The sequence below is a fragment of the Carassius gibelio genome, chromosome A22 (assembly GCF_023724105.1).
Source record: "Carassius gibelio isolate Cgi1373 ecotype wild population from Czech Republic chromosome A22, carGib1.2-hapl.c, whole genome shotgun sequence".
Lineage (NCBI taxonomy): Eukaryota > Metazoa > Chordata > Actinopteri > Cypriniformes > Cyprinidae > Carassius > Carassius gibelio.
In genome coordinates, this window is record NC_068392.1 from 4,967,709 (window position 1) to 4,988,668 (window position 20,960).

Here is a 20,960-nt window from a genome sequence, read left to right on the forward strand (position 1 = left end):
GTCTTACAATAACAATCAGTCGTGGATTATTGGATATAATCTTTTTCCTCTCTACTTCAACTTCTCTCAAAATTTTTGGATTTTATTTAATTTACAAATTTTGCTAATTGTAACTTGAATTGCGATATGTAGCAAGTCGTTAATAGTCTCTAGGGAAAGTTCATTAAATAGTTACACCATTTCAGTTCCTGAGATTTCAGTGCAAAATCTTTTCGTACAAACCACATGCCAGTCACTGTCATTCACTTTTTGAGGGAAACAAAGTAATTATTATGCAAATTAACATATGCTAATGAGTCATACAATATACAATAATTACAAACGTAAGCATTATTTGCTAAAATCAGTTTACAATGCATTACTACTGCCCACAGAAAGGTGGTAAACAGTTTTATGAAAAAGAGATGTTTGTATACCTGTTGAAGTAAGCAAGAAGTAGAAATGGAAAACTTAAACATCTGCTTCCACATTCTACTTAATAAAGGATCAGCCATTTCATTTCAGTTCACTTATGTACAGTCACTCATGAGAACAGATTTATTACAAATTAAAGTCCTGTCATCTAAATTAAGTGAATAATTTTTTCGGCTTTAACATTAATTGTCTTAAATTTTTATGTACATCGTAAGTAACTCCGCTGTCTCTCAAAATACCTGGATTTTTATATAATCTCACAGACAATAATTATAAGTGCCATTTAGGGAAGTAGATGACCACAACACAATAAAAATATGTATCACTGGAAAATACATAGACGTATTGCTTGTAAAAAAAAATGCAACAAAGCTCAGTGCAACTAGCCAATTCATGCAACACACATGAAGATCAGTTTCTTGACCACTGTTATTCCTCCTACTGAAATGCATGCTGAGGAGAGCACACGGCTCAAGAAGTACTGAAGTCCTGCACTCACATGAAAACAAAGAGAAGACAGGTGTGTCAAGGCTCAGTCACAAAACCATAAATAACACTAGACCGAAGTGACAGAACCCTGACAATTACAGGTTATTTGCGAATTCAGCCATCTGTTTTTGTATGGATTAATGTTGTTCAAGGCATTTGTGGTGTATGTGATTGAATCATCTCAATTTTACAATTCCTGTTAGAGGAAATCACTGAAAATTAGTGAAGTACTTTGTGTTTATAATTTCTCCCTCTCTTCATCATTTTAGGCTGTGTGATTGTGGTCTAACAGAGGAAAGTGGTTCTGCTCTCGCCACAGTGCTGAGATCAAACCCCAGTCTGAAAGAGCTTGACATCAGCAACAATAATCTGCATGATTCAGGAGTGAAGAAACTGCATGATGGATTAGAAAATACAAACTGTACACTGCAGAAACTCAAGTGAGTAAAAATGAACCACTGTTTGATTTTAATAATAGAAAATGGCCACAGGGACAATATTAAACTTGTATAAAATCTATATAAAATGTGTTATCCTGCTAATATCTTGAGAGAAAAAGCCCTTTTAGTGTGATATAGGGTGAACATACCTACTAAGCTCACATACCCATTAAGCACACTACCATGTTTGAGCTCAGATTAAAAAAAAGAGAAAATAATATATTATCCTACTTTATGTCTTAACCAGTTGATTTGTTTGTTCCTACATACCTCCTATAATTTCAAAGAAATCAGATCATTGCACACTGAGATATTAGTATCCAAGTTTTCACAATGTCTGGCAGCCATTTTGAAAGCCGTCTAAAAACTTTCACCAAAAGAGGAGCCCCTCAAATCTTCTTCTTCCTTGGTGATTATTGGCGGTTGGCAACCCAACTTGTAGGTGAATTATCGCCACTGACTGGACTGGAGTTTAGAACAAAATACATGCTTATGGGATTCACATAATGCAAGAAAGGAAAGAAAGAAAGAAAGAAAGAAAGGAAACAAAGGAACAATTTTTAATAATAATAGTCATAATAATAACATGAAAACAATCTAAAATCAAGCCCCCTGAGATGTTTAAGTATTTATTTTGAGTAAGACTCACTGCTTACTATAAAATTAAGAGATTAATATTTAGATTTGTGCATATTATTATCTGGATGTGCCAAATAATTACAGTTAGATCCAAAAGATAGTTTTAGCAACATAGCGCAGATGCTACTGAAAAAAGTTGGGTGTCTAGCTGTATAAGACTATGTGCTAAACTAATATATTACTTCCAGTGTTGGGGAGTAGCTAGCTACAAGTAGCAATGCTACTAGCTTAATTTTAAGTAGTGTGACGGTAGCTACGCTACTTTTAAAACAGTGTACCTTTCCTGTAGCTGACTACTTTTTCCGTCAAGTAGCAATGTAGCGCGACCAAAAGCTACATGCTGTTTTGTTTTCTGGCGAGTCATGAGCCTTTAATGCATTAAAGCAGCACAGTGTATTCTGACTAGTTTTTAGACTTTTTGTAATAGTTGCATATGAGTACCTCAGTTGTCCTCAGTGTAAAGTAATGGATCTTAGTCTTTGTTGGAAAGGGTTCAAATATGCAAAAGATGCTGTAAAACCAAAGAATTCTAAAGATCAACAGGCAGTTTAGCTGTTTAGGACAAGCAAGGGACTCATGAACAACTATCACCTAACCAAAAAAAAGAAAAAGAAAGAGACCGCAGTGGATCATCCAGGTATCAACACAATATAAAAAATCAAGATCATGTAAACTTGAACAGGCTCATTATTATAAATTCAACTTATTTTCTCTTGTGAACTTTATGTAAATGTCTTTTATGTAAAATATCTTATTCAGGTCAGTAGTAAATAAAAAATAACATGCATTTTGTATGATCACCCATATTTTGGTCAAATAATTAACATTTAGCATTTTATGCAAGGTGTATGTAAACTTTTGACCTCAACTGTAAGTACTGTAACAAAGTTTTATCACTTTTGTTTTATTACATTACACCATAACATACCCTTTGTCCAATGTTAAATTACTCCAGTAAACAAGTTTCTATCAGATTAAATATGTTTTTGACTTGTTTCCTATAGACTTTCAAACTGCAGTATCACTGAAGAAGGTTATAAAGCTCTGGCTTCAGCTCTGAGATCAAACCCTTCATACCTGATAGAGCTGGATCTCACAGGAAATGATCCTGGAGAATCAGGAGTGAAGCAGCTCAATGATATACTACAGGATCCAAACTGTAAACTAAAGACACTGAGGTAAGACGTGAAAATATGTACAAAATAATAATGATGATAATGAGAAAAAATATTTTACTAATTCAGTATAATAGATAAAGCTTGGCAATATTTATTTCTTTTTTCATTTTATTCAATATCAATATTTATTACAATATTTATTTAATACTATTAATGAGGAAATAAATGTATTACACATTTGTTAGACCATCAGAATAAATGTTAAATGTTACAAGTAAACTCTGCAAAGTAAGCTATTTTCTAAATTAGGGCTCCATCAAATTCTGTTTTTTTTTTGCATTCTGTATTTAATCAAATGTAGTCAGTCTTTTAAAATATTATCAAAATATGTATATATAATTTACAAAAAAAATGCATTCTAATTATTTGTATTATTTATTTTTATAATTTGTATACTGAAAAATATGGATGAAAAATACACCACAATAATCAAATTGACTTGATTATGTGTAGTAGACAAAACTTATGGTTCACACAGAGGCATGCAAAACATACTTTTTAGCATCAAAGAACATAGAACTTTTTAGCATCAAACTATTTTTTCTGAAGGTGTAGGCTAAATATAAAAATTAATTTGTATAATTATTTTATAATTTATAATTTATATTTTAAGTTTATCAATATGATGTATTTATTATTTTCAATATCAATATATCACCCAGCCCTACTGAGGTATTGAAGATAAACAATTTCACAACGTTTTCCATCAAAGTCAAAGACAATTTCCCCTCATGTTTAGTAGAGAACTGAAAATAATCATGCTTCTTCTTACCTTCTGCAGATTTTTGGGTCCTGTTGCAGATGAAGCCTGTCAGTATGTGACTGGAATTGTGGGTAAAAACCCGCTACTCCTGAGAGAGCTGAATCTGAGTGAACTTGAACTAGGTGACACACGAGTGAATCAGATAGCTGCTCTACTGCAGGATAAACACTGTAAACTTAACACACTGAAGTGAGTTTTATTACTATGATGACACTTTTTCAGACCTTGCTGCTGGGTGTGTTCTATCTTTTACTTGAGAGCGCTTACTGAATAATCAATAGATGCTTTTGTAATGTCATAATCATCATTGAGTAAATAATTTTTTCTTAACGCAGTCTGAATAACAGTGACATAACAGAAGAAGATTGTCAAGTTCTGGATGAAGCTTTAAATTTAAACCCTTCAAATCTGACAGAGTTGAATCTGAGTGGGACAAAACTCAGAAACTCAGGAATGAAGATCTTCTCGGCTTTGTTTAAGAATGAACAGTGTAGACTGAAAAAGCTGAAGTAAGTATTTAAGCAATATGTAAAACAGGCCAGCTACTACAAAACTAATGCTATCATTTGTTATATTATATTATATATTTGTTTTTCGTTTTTACAGGTTGAATTCCATTTGTATTACTGAAGAAGGTTGTACTGCTCTGGCTTCAGCATTCAATTCAAACCCTTCAAACCTAATAGAGCTGAATCTGAGTGGGAATAAACTAGGAGACTCTGGAGTAACTGAAATCTCAAGTCTATTGAGAAATTCACAATGTTCACTTCAGATACTCAGGTTAGTACTTTGGTAATCTTAACATGAATCGGTAGGGGCTTCGCACCAGGTAGTAGAAACAAAATCTTATGACAACTTCTCATTGAGGCAGATAAAAGAACACAACAGTGCAGACAATGGATAAATGACGTTATTGCTGTTTTCCATGTTTAAGCAGTAAATATGTTTACATAGCTTTTTTTTTAAATGCTGATGTTTCGTATGTGTTTAGCCAATCAGTGTACACTTACATCACTGGTAGATCCTATAGAATTATTTTAGAATATTTATTACAGGAATAATTATTACAGTTTTAAGACAATTTGTTTCTTTTTGTCTTACTCTAGACTCTCAAACTGCAGTATCACTGAAGAAGGTTATAAAGCTCTGGCTTCAGCTTTGAAATCAAACCCTTCACACCTGATAGAACTGGATCTCACAGGAAATGATCCTGGACAATCAGGAGTGAAGGTGCTTGATGATTTACTACAGGATGAATGCTGTAAATTATCCATCAGGTGATTAAAACCTTTAAACATTTTAGTCTTTTTTTCCTTCCCTTTCTAGCGTTTACTTATTTGAGCAATGACTAAAACTTGGTATTATGAGCACTTCCTGTGTCTGTTTGCCTCTCTAAAAATAATTGCTTTATGTATTCCCCAATTTTAAGTCGCTTTGGATAAAAGTGTCTTCAAAATGATTTAAAGAAAATGTGATGTAAATGTAAATGAAAACAGATTTTATCATTCCATAAACAGTAAACAAATTAAGCAATTGGCAATAAACTAAGTAAATTCTTTACATAAATGCAATTATTATTCAAACAACACATAATGTCTTCTAAACATTATAATTCTTTTACATATATCCATCTTTTCTTTTATTGTCTTTTCATTTATATATATATATATATATATATATATATATATATATATATATATATATATATAAACTTGGCTATGCTTTCTGTACTAGACTTAACAGAGACTTGTCATGGCACTTGTATACTGTTGTTGTTCTCTTGTTGACCTGACTGCTTCTATTGTTCTCATTTGTAAGTCGCTTTAGATAAAAGTGTCAGCTAAATGATTAAATGTAAATAATTTAGTAGGGATTGTCACTTATCTCCTTTTTCACACACCAAAAAAGTATTGTTTACATTGACTAATAATAGGTTCTCTTCCATCTGTACAAACTGAAAAATAAAGTTGACATCTATAAACAATTATTGATTAAAGAAAACATTATGTATAATTTTTGGTTGTCACAAAAATTACTTTAAATCCTTATTTTTGTGAGCATTACTTTATGGGTATAAAATTAAACCTAATAGGAATGATTTGAAACCAATTCCAAACTCTAGGAATGACTAGAAACCAAATGTAACATCACAATAATACACTACCTATGGAAAGATATTAGTGGGTATGATCTGTGTTTGAAGAACTGTACAACAAGATTATTCAAATTAAAATGTATCTTCTACTTCCTGTAGGTTTTTGAAAAGTCCTGCTGCTGAGGACGCATGTGATTATCTCACTAAAGTTCTGAAAATAAGTCCATTAATTTTGAAAGAAGTGGATCTGAGTGATGATAAATTAGGAGATCTGGATTGGGAGAAGCTCTCTGCTCTTTTGATGGACTCTCATAGCAAACTGGAGAAAATGAAGTGAGTAATTTATACATTATAACCACTGTTTAGCCATTATAAAAGACGTCAATGTGTGTTGAATATGTGCTGAATAATAAATAATGCAGATTTTGTGTTCAGGCTGAATAATTGTGAGCTGACAGAGAAAAACTGTTCAGTTCTAGCTACTGTTCTCTCCTCCAAAACCATCCTGAAAGAACTGAACCTGAACAACAGCCGACTGCTAGACTCAGGAGTCAAAGAGATCTGTGAGGGATTGAAAAATCCTGTGTGTGAGCTGAAGATACTCAAGTTAGTACAATTCACCATAAACTGCTGTTCATTCAAACTGACAGGAACATTCACATGCTATCAGTGTTTTCTTTCTGATATTGAGCAGCTCTAGTGGTGAAAAATTCAATTAAAAAAAAATACATATGATTGGTTAAATAGTATGAACTGTTTAGAAACATGTAAGTACTGTTTGTGTATTTACTTTTTATTTTAAGGTGTCCTTGTTAAAGTCTAACTATACATTGAAGTACTGAGTAATATTAATTAACTACTTGTACTTTCTAAATGGTTAGGATTAAGGTTTAGATTAGGGTTTTTTATATGTAATTCTGTATAATTTATCAGTATTATAATCAGGGCTCGAATTGAGGGGTGGAAAAAATGTAACAAATAGATTAATAGTTCAATTCAATTCAATTCAAGTTTTATTTGTATAGCGCTTTTTACAATACAAATCGTTACAACAGCATCTTTACAGAAAATTATGTTTCTACAATATTAAGTAGTAGCTAGTAGTTTGTGCACGTTTGACAGGATTTTAGAAAAAATAAAAAATAATAATAATAATATAAGATGTAATCAGCTAGACGATGAACTATCAATATTAGTAATTAATAGTTATTATATGATGCAGTCACACATTTAGCAATAATTGTTAGTTCTTTTTGTTGATTCAAGGTTAGCATTTCTCAGGTGTTCTGGATCCAGACTGGAGCTTGTGTAAATCCTAGTTACATCCCGTGGCAAAACATAGAAACAAAATAGAGACATCATTAGCATAGCTGCTGATCCAACAAAGTAAAATTAGTTTAACCCAAGCTCATGAATAAAAATACATATTTGATCAGATGCAACTACACACAATTTAAAAGATACATTATTCGTATGCTTGGCGAAAGAGATGTGTTTTTAATCTAGATTTAAACAGAGAGAGTGTGTCTGAACCCCAAACATTATCAGGAAGGCTATTCCAGAGTTTGGGAGCCAAATGTGAGAAAGCTCTACCTCCTTTAGTGGACTTTGCTATCCTAGGAACTACCAAAAGTCCAGCGTTTTGTGACCTTAGGGTGCGTAATGGGTTGTAGCGTGGTAGAAGGCTAGTTAGGTACGCAGGATCTAAACCATTTAGGGCCTTATAGGTAAGTAATGATAATTTGTAACTGATACGGAACTTAATAGGTAGCCAGTGCATTTTGGACTACCTGTAGCTTGTTTATTGACGAAGCAGGACAACCACCTAGAAGTGCATTACAATAGTCCAGTCTAGAGGTCATAAATGCATGAACTAGCTTTTCTGCATCAGAAACAGATAACATGTTTCGTAGCTTGGCAATGTTTCTAAGATGGAAGAATGCAGTTTTTGTAACATTGTAAATATGATTTTCAAAAGACAAATTGCGGTCTAATATAACACCCAGATTTCTGACTGTAGAGGAAGTAACAGTACATCCGTCTAGTTGCAGATTGTAATCTACAAGATTCTGTGTAGTGTTATTTGGTCCAATCATTAATATCTCTGTCTTATCCAAATTTAATTGGAGAAAATTATTTGTCATCCAATCTTTTACATTTTTAACACACTCTGTTAGCTTAGATAATTGGGAAGTTTCATCTGGTCTTGTTGATATATATAGCTGAGTATCATCAGCATAACAGTGGAAGCTAATTCCGTATTTTCTAATAATATTACCAAGGGGCAACATGTATATTGAAAATAAAAGTGGACCTAAAAAAGTGGATCCTTGTGGCACTCCATATTTTACTGATGATAAATGAGATGACACCCCATTTAAGTAAACAAAATGGTAGCGATCGGACAGGTAGGATCTAAACCATCTTAGAGCCTGCCCTTGAATACCTGTATAGATTTGTAATCGATCTATGAGTATGTCATAATGTTGTGTATTAAGTTGTGTCAAATTCATCATGCAAATTAAATGTAAACATTCTCTACTTATAATTCACGAACTAAATAATGGCAATTGGCTAATTAACTCTGTACTGTAACAAGCTGCAAACAAGCAGAAGCAAGTTTCTGTAATTTTTCGTGCAAAATGTTTCAAGCGCAATTTTTGAAGTTCTTTAAAAGCAGACAACAGAATGTGATTTTTCTTTCATTATTATTTAAAGACATTCCCCTGACATAATTGTGCTGTATGTGTGACTGTGAGGGACTGAAAGATGATAGTAGGGGGTGGTGTTAGCACAGTGAATAAGACACATGCCTTTGGTGTGAGAGACCCGGGGTTCGATTCCACTGTGAGACATCAGTGTGTCCCTGAGCAAGACACTTAATCCCTAGTTGCTCCAGAGGAGTGCGACCTCTGACATATATATAGCAATTGTAGTCCGCTTTGGATAAAAGCGTCAGTTAAATGAATAAATGTAAATGTAGTAGAGCTGATATTATTGAGTCACCAACAAAAACACGTCTTGAGAGTCCAGTTGCATTCATTGCACAATTGTTATGAATAAACCTCAGGCTGAAGGAAAAGTAAATTTACGTCTGTACAGTAGAACACAGGAGAAGAAGGTTCAACAATCTTCAACAATAATAAAAAAAAACAATGAAGCACAATTATTATTTTATCTAAAGTAATTTTTGCTTATTAGTATTGTTGAACTGGATCATCAAATGTCAGCAGCAAAGACATTAGTGAATAAAATGGTATTAGATACATTTCTGTTATTTAACATTTAATTATTGAAGTTTTGCGTCATATTCTGAGATTGTATTTCACTATTTTAATTCATTTTGATGAATACTAAATATGTTTTTTTACGGGACAAGCGGGAATCCACCAAAGCTCCACGTGATAAGTCAGTTAATATATGTGTGTGTATTGGCATGATTGTTCAATTAATTTCGTCAATTTCATTCATCATTATAAGTAGTAATAGACCGAATTGCAAATAGGTAGCCTAATTCTAATACATGCAATGACTATCCATCATTAAATTTTTATATTTATGTAGCCTACACAATAATGTTATTTGACACTGTAATCCTTTTGTTTTTAATATTTGTCATGTTTGTGTGATGTGCATCCCTGTGTGTAATAAGCAAAGTCAACACACACTGTAGACCCGCCCAGAGGTGCATTTTCTACCAACATGCTGTTTAATTAACAAAAAAACATTGCGCCATTGCCTTTAGACCAGGTTGGAGTTGGTCTATGGCACAGTTTATTTTCAGCTCCTTAAAATAGCAATGCGCTAGAAATGCGCCTGAACACACCTCTTTTTTAGACCAGCATGCCCATGGGCACACAAATGGGTGCAAATGCATTTGTAACTTAAATGACGTGGCGCTGGAAGAGAAAATGTGAACGGCACCGGACTGCCACTATCAAACATACTTGCGCTGCGCCTTGCATCACATTGCGCCGGGTGTATGATAGGGCCCTAACAGTAGAGCATAAAAGTACAGATAAATTCAGATTAAATATAAAATACAAATATACATACAAACCCGATTCCAAAAAAGTTGATAAACTGTACAAATAGTGAATAAAAACAGAATGGAATGATGTGGAAGTTTCAAATTTCAATATTTAATTCAGAATAAAAACATAGATGACATATGAAATGTTTAATCTGAGAAAATGTATAATTTTAAGGGGGAAATAAGTTGATTTTAAATTTCATGGCATCAACACATCTCAAAAAAGTTGGGACAAGGCCATGTTTACCACTGTGTGACATCTCCTCTTCTTTTTATAACAGTCTGCAAACGTTTAGGGACTGAGGAGACAAGTTGCTCAAGTTTAGGAATAGGAATGTTGTCCCATTCTTGTCTAATACAGGCTTCTAGTTGCTCAACTGTCTTAGGTCTTCTTTGTCACATCTTCTTCTTTATGATGCACCAAATGTTTTCAATGGGTGAAAGATCTAGACTGCAAGCTGGCCATTTCAGAACCCGGATCATTCTTCTACGCAGCCATGTTGTACGCATGTTGTAATTGATGCAGTATGTGGTCTGGCATTGTCATGTTGGAAAATGCAAGGTCTTCCCTGAAATAGCCTATGTTTGAATGGGAACATATGTTGTTCTAGAACTTGGATATACCTTTCAGCATTGATGGTGCCTTTCCAGATGTGTAAGCTGCCCATGCCACAATCACTCATGCAACCCCATACCATCAGAGATTCAGGCTTCTGAACTGAGAGCTGATAATAACTTGGGTTGTCCTTGTCCTCTTTAGTCCAGATGACATGGCATCCCAGTTTTCCAAAAAGATATTCAAATTTTGATTTGTCTGACCACAGAACAGTTTTCCACTTTGCCACAATATATTTTAAATGAGCCTTGGCTTTTTTCTTTTTTTTTTTGACCAATAGAGTTTTAGCCGGCAATGGCAAATTGCACGGTGAATCGTTCACCAGCAATGTTTTCTGGAAGTATTTCAGAGCCCATGTTGTGATTTCCATTACAGTTGCATTCCTGTTTGTGATGTAGTGCCGTCTAAGGGCCCGGAGATCTTGGGCATCCAGTATGGTATTCCAGACTTGACTGGAGTTTGTTCCAGATTCTCTGAAAATGTGGAATATATTACACACTGTAGATGATGATAACTTCAAACTCTTCGTGATCCTCTGCCCATCTTGACTTCTGATGGACACTGCCACTCTGAGAGGCTCTTTTTATACCCAGTCATGTTGCAAATTGACCTAATAAGTTGCAAATTGGTCCTCCAGCTGTTCCTAATATGTACATTTAACTATTCCTGCCACTGTCTTCATCTGTAAGTCGCTTTGGATAAAAGCGTCTGCTACATGAATAAAATTTATTTTATTTTATTTTTAAATTTCATTGCTTCCTGTCCCAACTTTTTTGGAATGTGTAGCTCTCATGTAGTCCAAAATGAGGCAATATTTGGCACGACATTTCAAAATGTCTCACTTTCAACATTTGGTATGTTATCTATATTCTATTGTGAATAAAATATAAGTTTATGAGATTTGTAAATTATTCCATTCCTTTTTACTCACAATTTGTAGTGTCCCAAATTTTGGGAATCGGGTTTGTATAAGGGCATGTAAAAAAATACAGTTAAATAGAGCAGCACAAGTCAGATAGAGTGCTAACCAGTGGAGTAAACAAACAGTGCAGATATAATGATTGTAGGGCAAAAGAGCTTATTCAAACTGATTTAATGTGACAAAAAGCTCAGAGAGCTGTTCTTTATTAAAACTGACTGAAGTGGAAGTTGAATGAGGTAATGAGCAGACCAATGCTGCACAAAGTTTCTAGTGCAGGCCACAGTTTGTTAGTTGGGGGGGGGGTGGAAGGATCTGGGGATGTTGGAGCTGTGGGGGGGGGTTAAAATAGGGGAGGGGGTTCAGAGTTCAGTGTTGCCTGGAGAAAAAGAGGGGAGGCAGGTAAGGTTGGGAGGGAGTTCAGCTTCCTGAAAACCTGATGAATGAAGCTGTACTTTAGTCTGCTGGTCCTGGCCTGGAGCAGACTGAAGAAGCTGCGTGACGTGTGGGTGGGATCCCCTGCAATGCAGACTGCTTTACAGATGAGACGGGTTCCATAAATGTCCTGGAGGGAGGGGAGAGAGACAACAACAACCTTCTCTGCTGCTCTTACTATGCTTTAAAGGGTCTTCCGGCAAAACACGGAAGATGATGCATCTGTAGAAGGTGCACATGATGGTGGCAGGTGCTCTGGCTCTTCTTAGTTTGCGGAGGAAGTAGAGATGCTGCTGTACTTTCTTGGCCAGTGATGTGGTGTTGTCAGTCCAGGAGAGGTCCTCTGTTAATTGTCCATTCACTTGTTTCATTTTTTATTGAATCAGCTGTTTTGAACAAATAGTTTGATTTGAATGATTAAAAAAAGGGGGATTTGCTGCCACCTATGGGCAGTTTTATTGTCATCTTTATTTATCTATGAATGTCCTAAACCAAACAAGGTACCAGCACAAAAACACATTCAGCAAAAAATTGTTTAATGAGCAGTATTTACCCAAATTCCTCCATTTCAGGCTCCAGAAGGAAAAAACATATAACATGTGTAACAAAGACACCTTAAAATAAAGTATTAAGCTAAATTTTAAACAAACTCAAATCACACTTAATCAAAACAAACAGATTCCTAGTCATCATTAAATAATTAATATTGCACTTTAATGGCAGAATAAAACTGTGGCATATTTAAAAAGGTAAACTGTAGTGTGATTTAGTCATATTTATTGATATTATTGTGATGAGTTAATCTCAACTGCAATGTTACTTTAAATTAGTGTTTTTATTTATTCATTTATTTTCTGTAGGCTTTCAGACTGCAGTATTACTGAAGAAGGTTATAAAGCTCTGGCTTCAGCTCTGAGATCAAACCCTTCACACCTGATAGAGCTGGATCTCACATTAAATGATCCTGGAGAATCAGGAGTGAAGGAGCTTGATGATTTTCTACAGGATCCAAACTGTCAACTGAAGACACTGAGGTGAGTGTTATACAAATTAAAACATTCAGCAGTCTTTATTAAAATATTTTAGGTGCAAGAAAATGTAACTGTCAAAAAGATATTTATAAAAGGTTTGAAAGTCCCTTTCACAACAATGTGAACATAAAACAATATATGACAGATAATGTCCATGTACATCTACTATGTCCAGGTTGTTACAAAGTCCTGAAGCAGAAGCAGCGTGTAAATATCTAACTGAAGTTCTTCAAATCAAAAACCCGTTACTCCTGAGAGATCTGAATCTGAGTGAACGTGAACTAGGAGACACACAAGTAAATCAGATTGCTGCTCTACTGCGGGATAAACATTGTAAACTCAACACACTGAAGTGAGTATTATGTTAATATATTTTATCATTTTAAAGTATCTTGAAGAGATGAGAAACTGCATGGTGACCAAGAGACAATAATAAAGTGATTTATAATTCTCCCTCTCCTGTTCATCATTTTAGGCTGTGTGATTGTGGTCTAACAGATGAAAGCTGTTCACCTCTCGCTACAGTCCTGAGATCAAACCCCAGTCTGATAGAGCTCGATATCAGCAACAATAAACTGCAGGATTCAGGAGTGATGAAACTCCAGAATGGATTAGAAGATAGAAACTGCACACTGCAGAAACTCAGGTGAGTAAAAATTAACCATAGTTTGGTTACATGTAGCATGAATTTTTTTAATACACTTTATAATTCAACATTAAGAAATGTGTTTCTAATTCTACAAATCACACAATACTTTTTGATTAATATAAAATGGTTTCCATTTAGACTTTCAAACTGCAGTATCACTGAAGAAGGTTATAAAGCTCTGGCTTCAGCTCTGAGATCAAACCCGTCACACCTGATAGAACTGGATCTCACACGAAATGATCCTGGAGAATCAGGAGTGGAGCATCTCAGTGAGTTACAACAGGATCAGAACTGTAAGCTGAAGACACTGAGGTGAGACATGATAAAATTATACAAAATAAATTAAAGCTGCAAGCAGCGATGAAATGGCCCTTGCACCCGGGCTCTCTGACACCCGGTGGCTTTAGGAAAACAGCAAACGGTGAGCAATATACATTTAAAAAAAGTAAACCTTTACAGATTCGATTGGTGTATTGTTCTTATCTGTACGATTAAAACTGAAAGTGTAATTGAAGTTATTTTCTGGGTTATCAGGAGAAAATTACCCATAACGCTTATACGTGTTAATCGACTCCAGAGGGTTAAAGTAGAACAGTATCTAAAGCTTGTTATTAGGAACAAAAATACATTTTGTCTTATCAACGTTTTGTATGGTAGTGTGCATTTAATTCAGAATAAAACTGAATTCTGTTTTACCTTTTGCAGGGTTTTGAGACGTTCTGATGCAGATGAAGGGTGTCAGTATGTGACTGGAATTGTGGGTACAAACCCGTTACTCCTGAGAGAGCTGAATCTGAGTGGATGTGAACTAGGAGACACACGAGTGAATCAGATCTCTGCTCTACTAAAAGATAAACACTGTAAATACAACACACTGACGTGAGTATCTTACATAATTTAACAATACTTGATAATACCATTTTCTAATTCTAATTCTAATTTTCTAAAGGCATCGCAATGTGAAGTATAAAAATTAAACAGGCCATTAAAAACACAAATTATTATAAAATGACATTTAGTTTTAAACAGTAGGCCAAATCAGTGATCGTGGGCCATTAATTATTAAGTTGGCTTTAGAAAGCCAACTTACTGATATACTATTTAATCTTATTATTATTATTAAAAATTTCGACACCTATCTCCTCGTAGAGCTTTCAAGTAGAGACATGCGCTGAATGGATTTTTCAGTCCCTCTCCCACAGAAAAATATCTTATTTGGTCCCGCTCCCGCCCGTGACATTCATGTTTTGACCCTCTCCCCCCTGCAAATGCCTGCATAAAAGCAATATAAATAGATTTTTATCAGCCAATCAGAGGTATTTACATTAAATCGTTCTGTATCATCTCCTAAGATCCACAACATCCCAGCATAAATGCTCCCAATTAAATATTTTTTATTTAGGCTAAGCATCAACATTCACAAACCACTGTTATTTACAACATAAAAGCGAGCATGGGCTGCTGCGTGCATGGTTTGGCATGGCAGAATGCGAGCTGCGCTTCCTTTATTATCACTAAAAGCTGACATCTCAGTTCATTACGATTTTATAAAGCTCTGTTATAACATAATGAACATAGCCTATGCACAATAAGCCTTTCACAATCTCTAGACTTTGTGTGTTAAAATGTTCAAATAAGTTGTTCTTTTTGCTTTTGTGCAGCACATTGATAACAATTTATCCCCGGTTTCACAGACAAGGCTTAATCTAACACCAGATTAAAATGGATGTTTGAGCTGTCTCAACTGAAAATATTTTGCTCTGACATATCTAAAAATGTGTCAGTGTCATTGTTCTGTGTTAAGTTGCTATACATACATTATATATATATATATATATATATATATATATATATATATATATATATATATATATATATATATAGTGGTGGGCATAGATACATTTTTTAATCTAGATTAATCTCACTGTAAACTTGGAATTAATCTAGATTAATCTAGATTAAAATGGCTCATCTGAATTCTGCCAAAGGCAATCAGAATATGTGCGCTATAAAATAAAATAATGACTAAAAGTAACGTTAAGTCTTCGAGAACGGGTTTCTCATGACAGGTGGTACATTAGACCACGGGCTTATTTCCTGTTTCCAAAATGCATCACAAAGTGCTTGAGAAAGCTGTAAACTAATTCCACATTGCACAAGGTGCAAACAACCTTATGCCTGTTTCACACACACTCCGTCTGCAGTGCAAATGCATTGCGGGGGTTTTTTTACACACCCATGTTAACGGATTCCAGCGTTCACAGGGTTGCGGTCTGTCAGTGTGTTCCAGGGGCGTTGCGTTGCGTCTGCAGCAGTGCAGCGATCGTTCACGTACCGAGAAGCGGACTGCAAACACGTCCTGTGTGAAGGCACAATGAGTATGAGTCTATGCTGCTTCTGCACCACATACGAAATGAACATGGACTGCATACGCACTGCAGACGGATTATGTGTGAAACAGGCATGAGTCTTGTCGAGGTTTTCATTGGGAAGCTTCTTTTTTTTTTTTTTTTTTTTCTGAAGCAAACCCGGCGGCTTCAGCTGCATCCATGTTATCACGTCACGTTTGATGTGGTAATTTCTATTTGACATCTGACAGGAACAGGAAGAGACATATTGCAGATAAGCAAGCACTCTTAAAAATAGATCTTGTATATGTAAATGCAGACATCAAATAGACATTTCTGAGATGTATGTACATGTGTGATTTGGGTGCTTTACTGTCAGGTGCTTGTGCCACCTTCTGTAGAACTTAATGGCAATGGTGCTGGTTTTCCTCAAATGTTAGTCTGGAGCCCTACAGTGTTCCTCAAAGTCAGAAAAGTCATAATAGTTTTAGAAGAATGTTGTCTGTGGTATATTTTCACTACAAAACACTAAGAAATGGCGCAAATATCACCGCAAATTTTAGGCCGCAAAAATCTGAAAAAAGTTGAAATTCTGGAGGCACTGACTAAGGAAGCTAGGAAAAGCAGACCTAAACAAATTTGCCCCGTTGAGCAAAAGGGTGACATTGATGTAGAATTACTGGTTCTAAAATTGATGTCAAGCATTTTCTGCGCATCTGGAATAGAAGTAATGCTTTATAACATAAAAGCTGTTCGAGAGAATTTCAAGTGTGACTTTCAAAAGACAAATTACGGTCATGAAAAAAATCCAAAACCTTAGTTGATCATTCTGGATCTGAGTCTTTGTCTTTTCCCTTTCTGTCTTCAGTCTGTGTGAATGCAGTATTACAGAGAAACCGTGTTTCATCCTGACTTCAGCTCTGTGTGTAAACCTTTCACACCTGAAAGAGCTCAACCTGAGTGGAAATAAAATAGAAAACAAAGGAGTAAAGCATATATGTGAAATGCTGATTGATTCACGCTGTAAACTGGAGAGATTGAGGTTAGTAACATTAATATACAAAAATCTGAATGCTTTAAACAGTTTTTAAACTAAGACACTTCATATGTGCTATACTGTAAAGAGCCTGAATATTTTGTGATCTGGTGAAGTAAAGGTGATTTCTCTTCCTCTCTCATTGTAGGTTAGGATCCTGTAATTTGACAGATGAAGGGTGTTCTGATCTGACTTCTGCACTGAAATTAAACCCATCACATCTGAGAGAACTGGACCTGAGTGAGAATCAACTAGGAGACTCTGGACTGAAAAACATTTGTGATCTACTGATGAACCCTCAATGCAAGCTGGAAAAACTAGAGTTAGTAACATTATACTGTACAGCAGTTACAGTGTGTCAGTAAAAAAAACTTTAAAGAATTTGAAACTTTGTGGCTATAAAATGTTCATCCTTTGAAGTCTTTTCTGCAAAAAGAGATAAAACTAAAAGCGGACTTTAAAAAGCAAACGTTACATGAATGGCAGTAGGTTATTATGATAGTTATGTAGTTTTTAGTTATGGAGTTTTGTGAGAATTAATTTTACCTATACAATACATATATTTTATACTTACTTTGCAATTAAATAAAAAAATCCCAACATGAAACATGAAGAATTAAAAGGATTCTGTCAGTAATACAAATATCCATGCTGCATTCACAGCCACTATTTGGGATTGACAACTGCATTTGCTTACAGGTGTGAGTCTTGAAATGTTTTTTTTTTTTTTTTTCATTTAGCAGATTAAATACATATGTGTATTAATGAAGTTAAAATATTCACATGTGTGTGTGTGTGTGTGTGTGTCAAAACATATATATATATATATATATATATATATATATATATATATATATATATATATATATATATACATACACAGTACACAAAAAACTTTTATTTTGGACGCAATTAATCATGATTAATCATTTGACAGCAATAATATAGAGAAAGAGAGAGAGAGAGAACTTTAAACATGACAGTACTTTTGAAAATACAATAAAACAATACAAAACTGTGTAAAATTTATCAACATTTTCAAACAGATTAAACCGCAAAAGAACAACGATATAAAGTTATTTAGTGTTGTTATTAAGTATTTAGTGTTGTTCGATAAACAGCAAAGCTAATACAAAAAATCTGAATGACTGTTTGAAAACAGGTAAAAACTTTTTGAAATGTGCCTCTCACAAACAAAGTAGTGCAGTCTATTTTGTTCATGTGGGTTTCTGGGGAAACCGCTGTTCCATGAGCACCATCTACTGTCAAGAGAGAGAAGAGCATTTTCATTCAGCCTGTCTCCTTCACTCATGCTGTGTCACTGACTGACTGGGAGTGACACATGCATTGCTAAAGCAATAGTGCAAATTTAGTGATCTTCTATGCTAATTAGAACTTTCAAATATTTTTGTTTCCTTATCAATCCATGGTGGGACAAATTATATTACGGCAGGCTGCTATAGTTTTCCAGTGATTAATGAGAAAAACAATGAGCATTTCTCTGCCACTGGAAATCCATTATAGGTGAAATTCCTCATCACATGGTTTCACATTGAGGTGACTCTGATTCTGCCTACAAAATTATGCTAAGAAAACGCAAATGTGACCGTGCCCTCTAGGTTAATATCAACTATGGGTGAACATTAAAATAACACTTCTTCCTCTGTTTGTCTTTCTTTTTCTAGTCTAAATGACTGTGGCATTACAGAAGTTGCTATTCTGGCTCAGTCTTTGGCTGAGAATAATGCACTGGTATTTTTAAAAGAGCTTGATCTGAGTAAAAATAACATAGGACACTCCAAAACGCAGCTCATCGATGTGCTACGAGACTCCAGCTGTAACCTGAGGTGAGAAAACATCCATTTGTCACAAAGACAAACATCATGTCATTTGTTTTAAATGTATTATATTTCAAACAAATATTTTTTAAATAATAATAATTTAATATCAGTAACTAATATGCTTACAGAAATGTTATATGTTAAATGTAATGTCATGTTAGTTACAGGCCGTTATACTTTGTACTCAAAGTAGCTGCAATATAACAACTGATTTGTTCCACTCAACACTGTTGTTCTCTTCTGATTTCTCCTCGCAGCCTGTAGGAAGAACATTCGCCTCAATCCTCAGAACAATCCGAACAATCCTCAGAAGGTTGTCAGTTTAGTACTGGAATAAATCAATATGTATAATGGTAGTTTTAGTTAGATACTGCAAAACAGCAATTAAAGAGCCAGTAAGATGAAAATTCTAAGCCTCCTATCACTGTTTATAAGTCCTGTACAACAGGTTTAAATCCATCCAAGGTTAAAAAACATTGTCATTTTGTCAAAATATCATTTTAGAATTACCTCAATTCTCAGAGATCCCCAAACGGTTCGCGCGAAGCTGTTCAAAAGATTCAGTTTCCTTAAACCCCACCTTTCGGTAGCATACTTTGTTATGATTGGTCAACTAACATAGTCAGTTTTGATTGGTTGTTCCGCACACAACGTCACGGTAAACAATGCATTAGCATCTGTTTGGGGTGAATTATGTCTTATTCCTCTCATCGCGAAGCAAACAGTAAAATAAAAAACTTGAACAGTCTCGCTGCTTTTTCTTCTGTGTGGGTGTATTCAAGCCCCGCGCTTCAGTTTGAATCTGAATAGCGCGTTCAGCGCAGGGGCGTGGTCACATTAGATGTAACGAAGGGAGATGTGAAAGATTGGACATCATGTTGTTTCATATGGATTACTTTATCACCGAATATCTGTTTTCGGCAGCACTTGTTTAGTCTTAAAGTAGACATGTCAAGCTTTCTATAGATATCTCTCTCATGTCTCTTCGTTGAGTATTCACGGAGTTACACTTCATTTTAATGACGTGTTTGTAAATGAAGATCAGCGCCGACTTTTTCGGGGTTATCAGGGGAAAATGACTCATAACGCGTATCCGCGTTAATCGACTCCAGAGGGTTTTAACATATAACTGTTAGTGCTAGCGCGACATACTGATAAGACGCTCAAGAGAAAACAAACACATAACTTCATAATCATACTTCGCATTGTGATTCGGAGATGCTTGTTGGTCTAAATAAAGTTGGTAATGAACCCTCTTTTATGGCCAAACGCTTTGAAAATCCCACCTTGAACTCACCGAGATTAGAAAAGCAGTCATCAGTGAAATGCCATTGGTTCTTCTGATCTTCATTCTTTGGCAGTGAAAATAAAACAAACTTGCCTTTACAATTAAAAACACACTGTCTCCTCGAAATGATGCTCTCACACCAACCAGAGCGTCTGTTTTGGGGGGTGGGGCAGGTCAGAGTTCAGTTTCTCTCAAGACGGTAGGCGGAGATTATTATGTAAAGTGTCCCTAGTGACGTACATAGAGATGGGCAAAAGATTTGAAATCTATAACGACTCGTTTCAGCGATTCAGAGTCGACTCCTTACTTTAGAAGCCAATAACTTTATAAATCGTGTACTTTTTGGTTTAATTACTTTGCACATTGTTTACACTGATGGACAGCTACATCATACACTGTAATATAGGTAATTTTTGATTTCCCATCTGTGTGGCTCTTTAATTAATACAAACAATGCCATGTAGATCTTAGAGCTTCAAACAGCACTGCTTTATCAAATGTAATGTTGATTATTCTAGCTCTTATGTATTACCGTACTAATGTATAAGTAAAACAGGATTAGACCTTAAAATTAAATCATAATCATACACCAGTTCAGATAGTTCAGATGATTTAAATATTTTCTTCTCATGTAATGTGTTTGCATATTGTAAATTTAAAAATAAAAAATCTTGATCATTTAATTTTGTTTGAAGAGTTCATTAGTTCAACAGCCAGTTATCAGTATTATTGATTCAAAGATTCTC

At 34.8% G+C, this 20,960-nt stretch overlaps 1 protein-coding gene across 1 annotated transcript; it reads left to right on the forward strand.

Moving 5' to 3' along the window:
• Positions 1-818: 818 nt before the first annotated feature.
• On the forward strand, positions 819-20,891 carry LOC127942448 (NACHT, LRR and PYD domains-containing protein 14). Its single transcript, XM_052538150.1, has 18 exons — positions 819-892; positions 1,173-1,343; positions 2,987-3,160; positions 3,942-4,112; positions 4,259-4,432; positions 4,530-4,703; positions 5,030-5,200; positions 6,178-6,351; positions 6,454-6,624; positions 12,882-13,055; positions 13,228-13,404; positions 13,528-13,698; positions 13,840-14,013; positions 14,407-14,580; positions 16,918-17,091; positions 17,234-17,407; positions 18,771-18,932; positions 19,184-20,891. The coding sequence occupies exons 1-18, from the start codon at positions 819-821 to the stop codon at positions 19,188-19,190; spliced, it is 2,841 nt and encodes a 946-aa protein (XP_052394110.1). The 3' UTR covers positions 19,191-20,891.
• The last annotated feature ends 69 nt before the right edge of the window (positions 20,892-20,960 follow it).

Excerpts from the sequence above, each read along its gene's own strand:
- LOC127942448 (XM_052538150.1), top strand. The coding sequence starts at position 819 with ATGAAGATCAGTTTCTTGACCACTGTTATTCCTCCTACTGAAATGCAT. Across the intron at positions 13,405-13,527 it reads TGTAAACTCAACACACTGAA|GCTGTGTGATTGTGGTCTAA; the intron begins GTGAGTATTATG and ends TCATCATTTTAG. Across the intron at positions 14,581-16,917 it reads TGTAAATACAACACACTGAC|TCTGTGTGAATGCAGTATTA; the intron begins GTGAGTATCTTA and ends TTCTGTCTTCAG.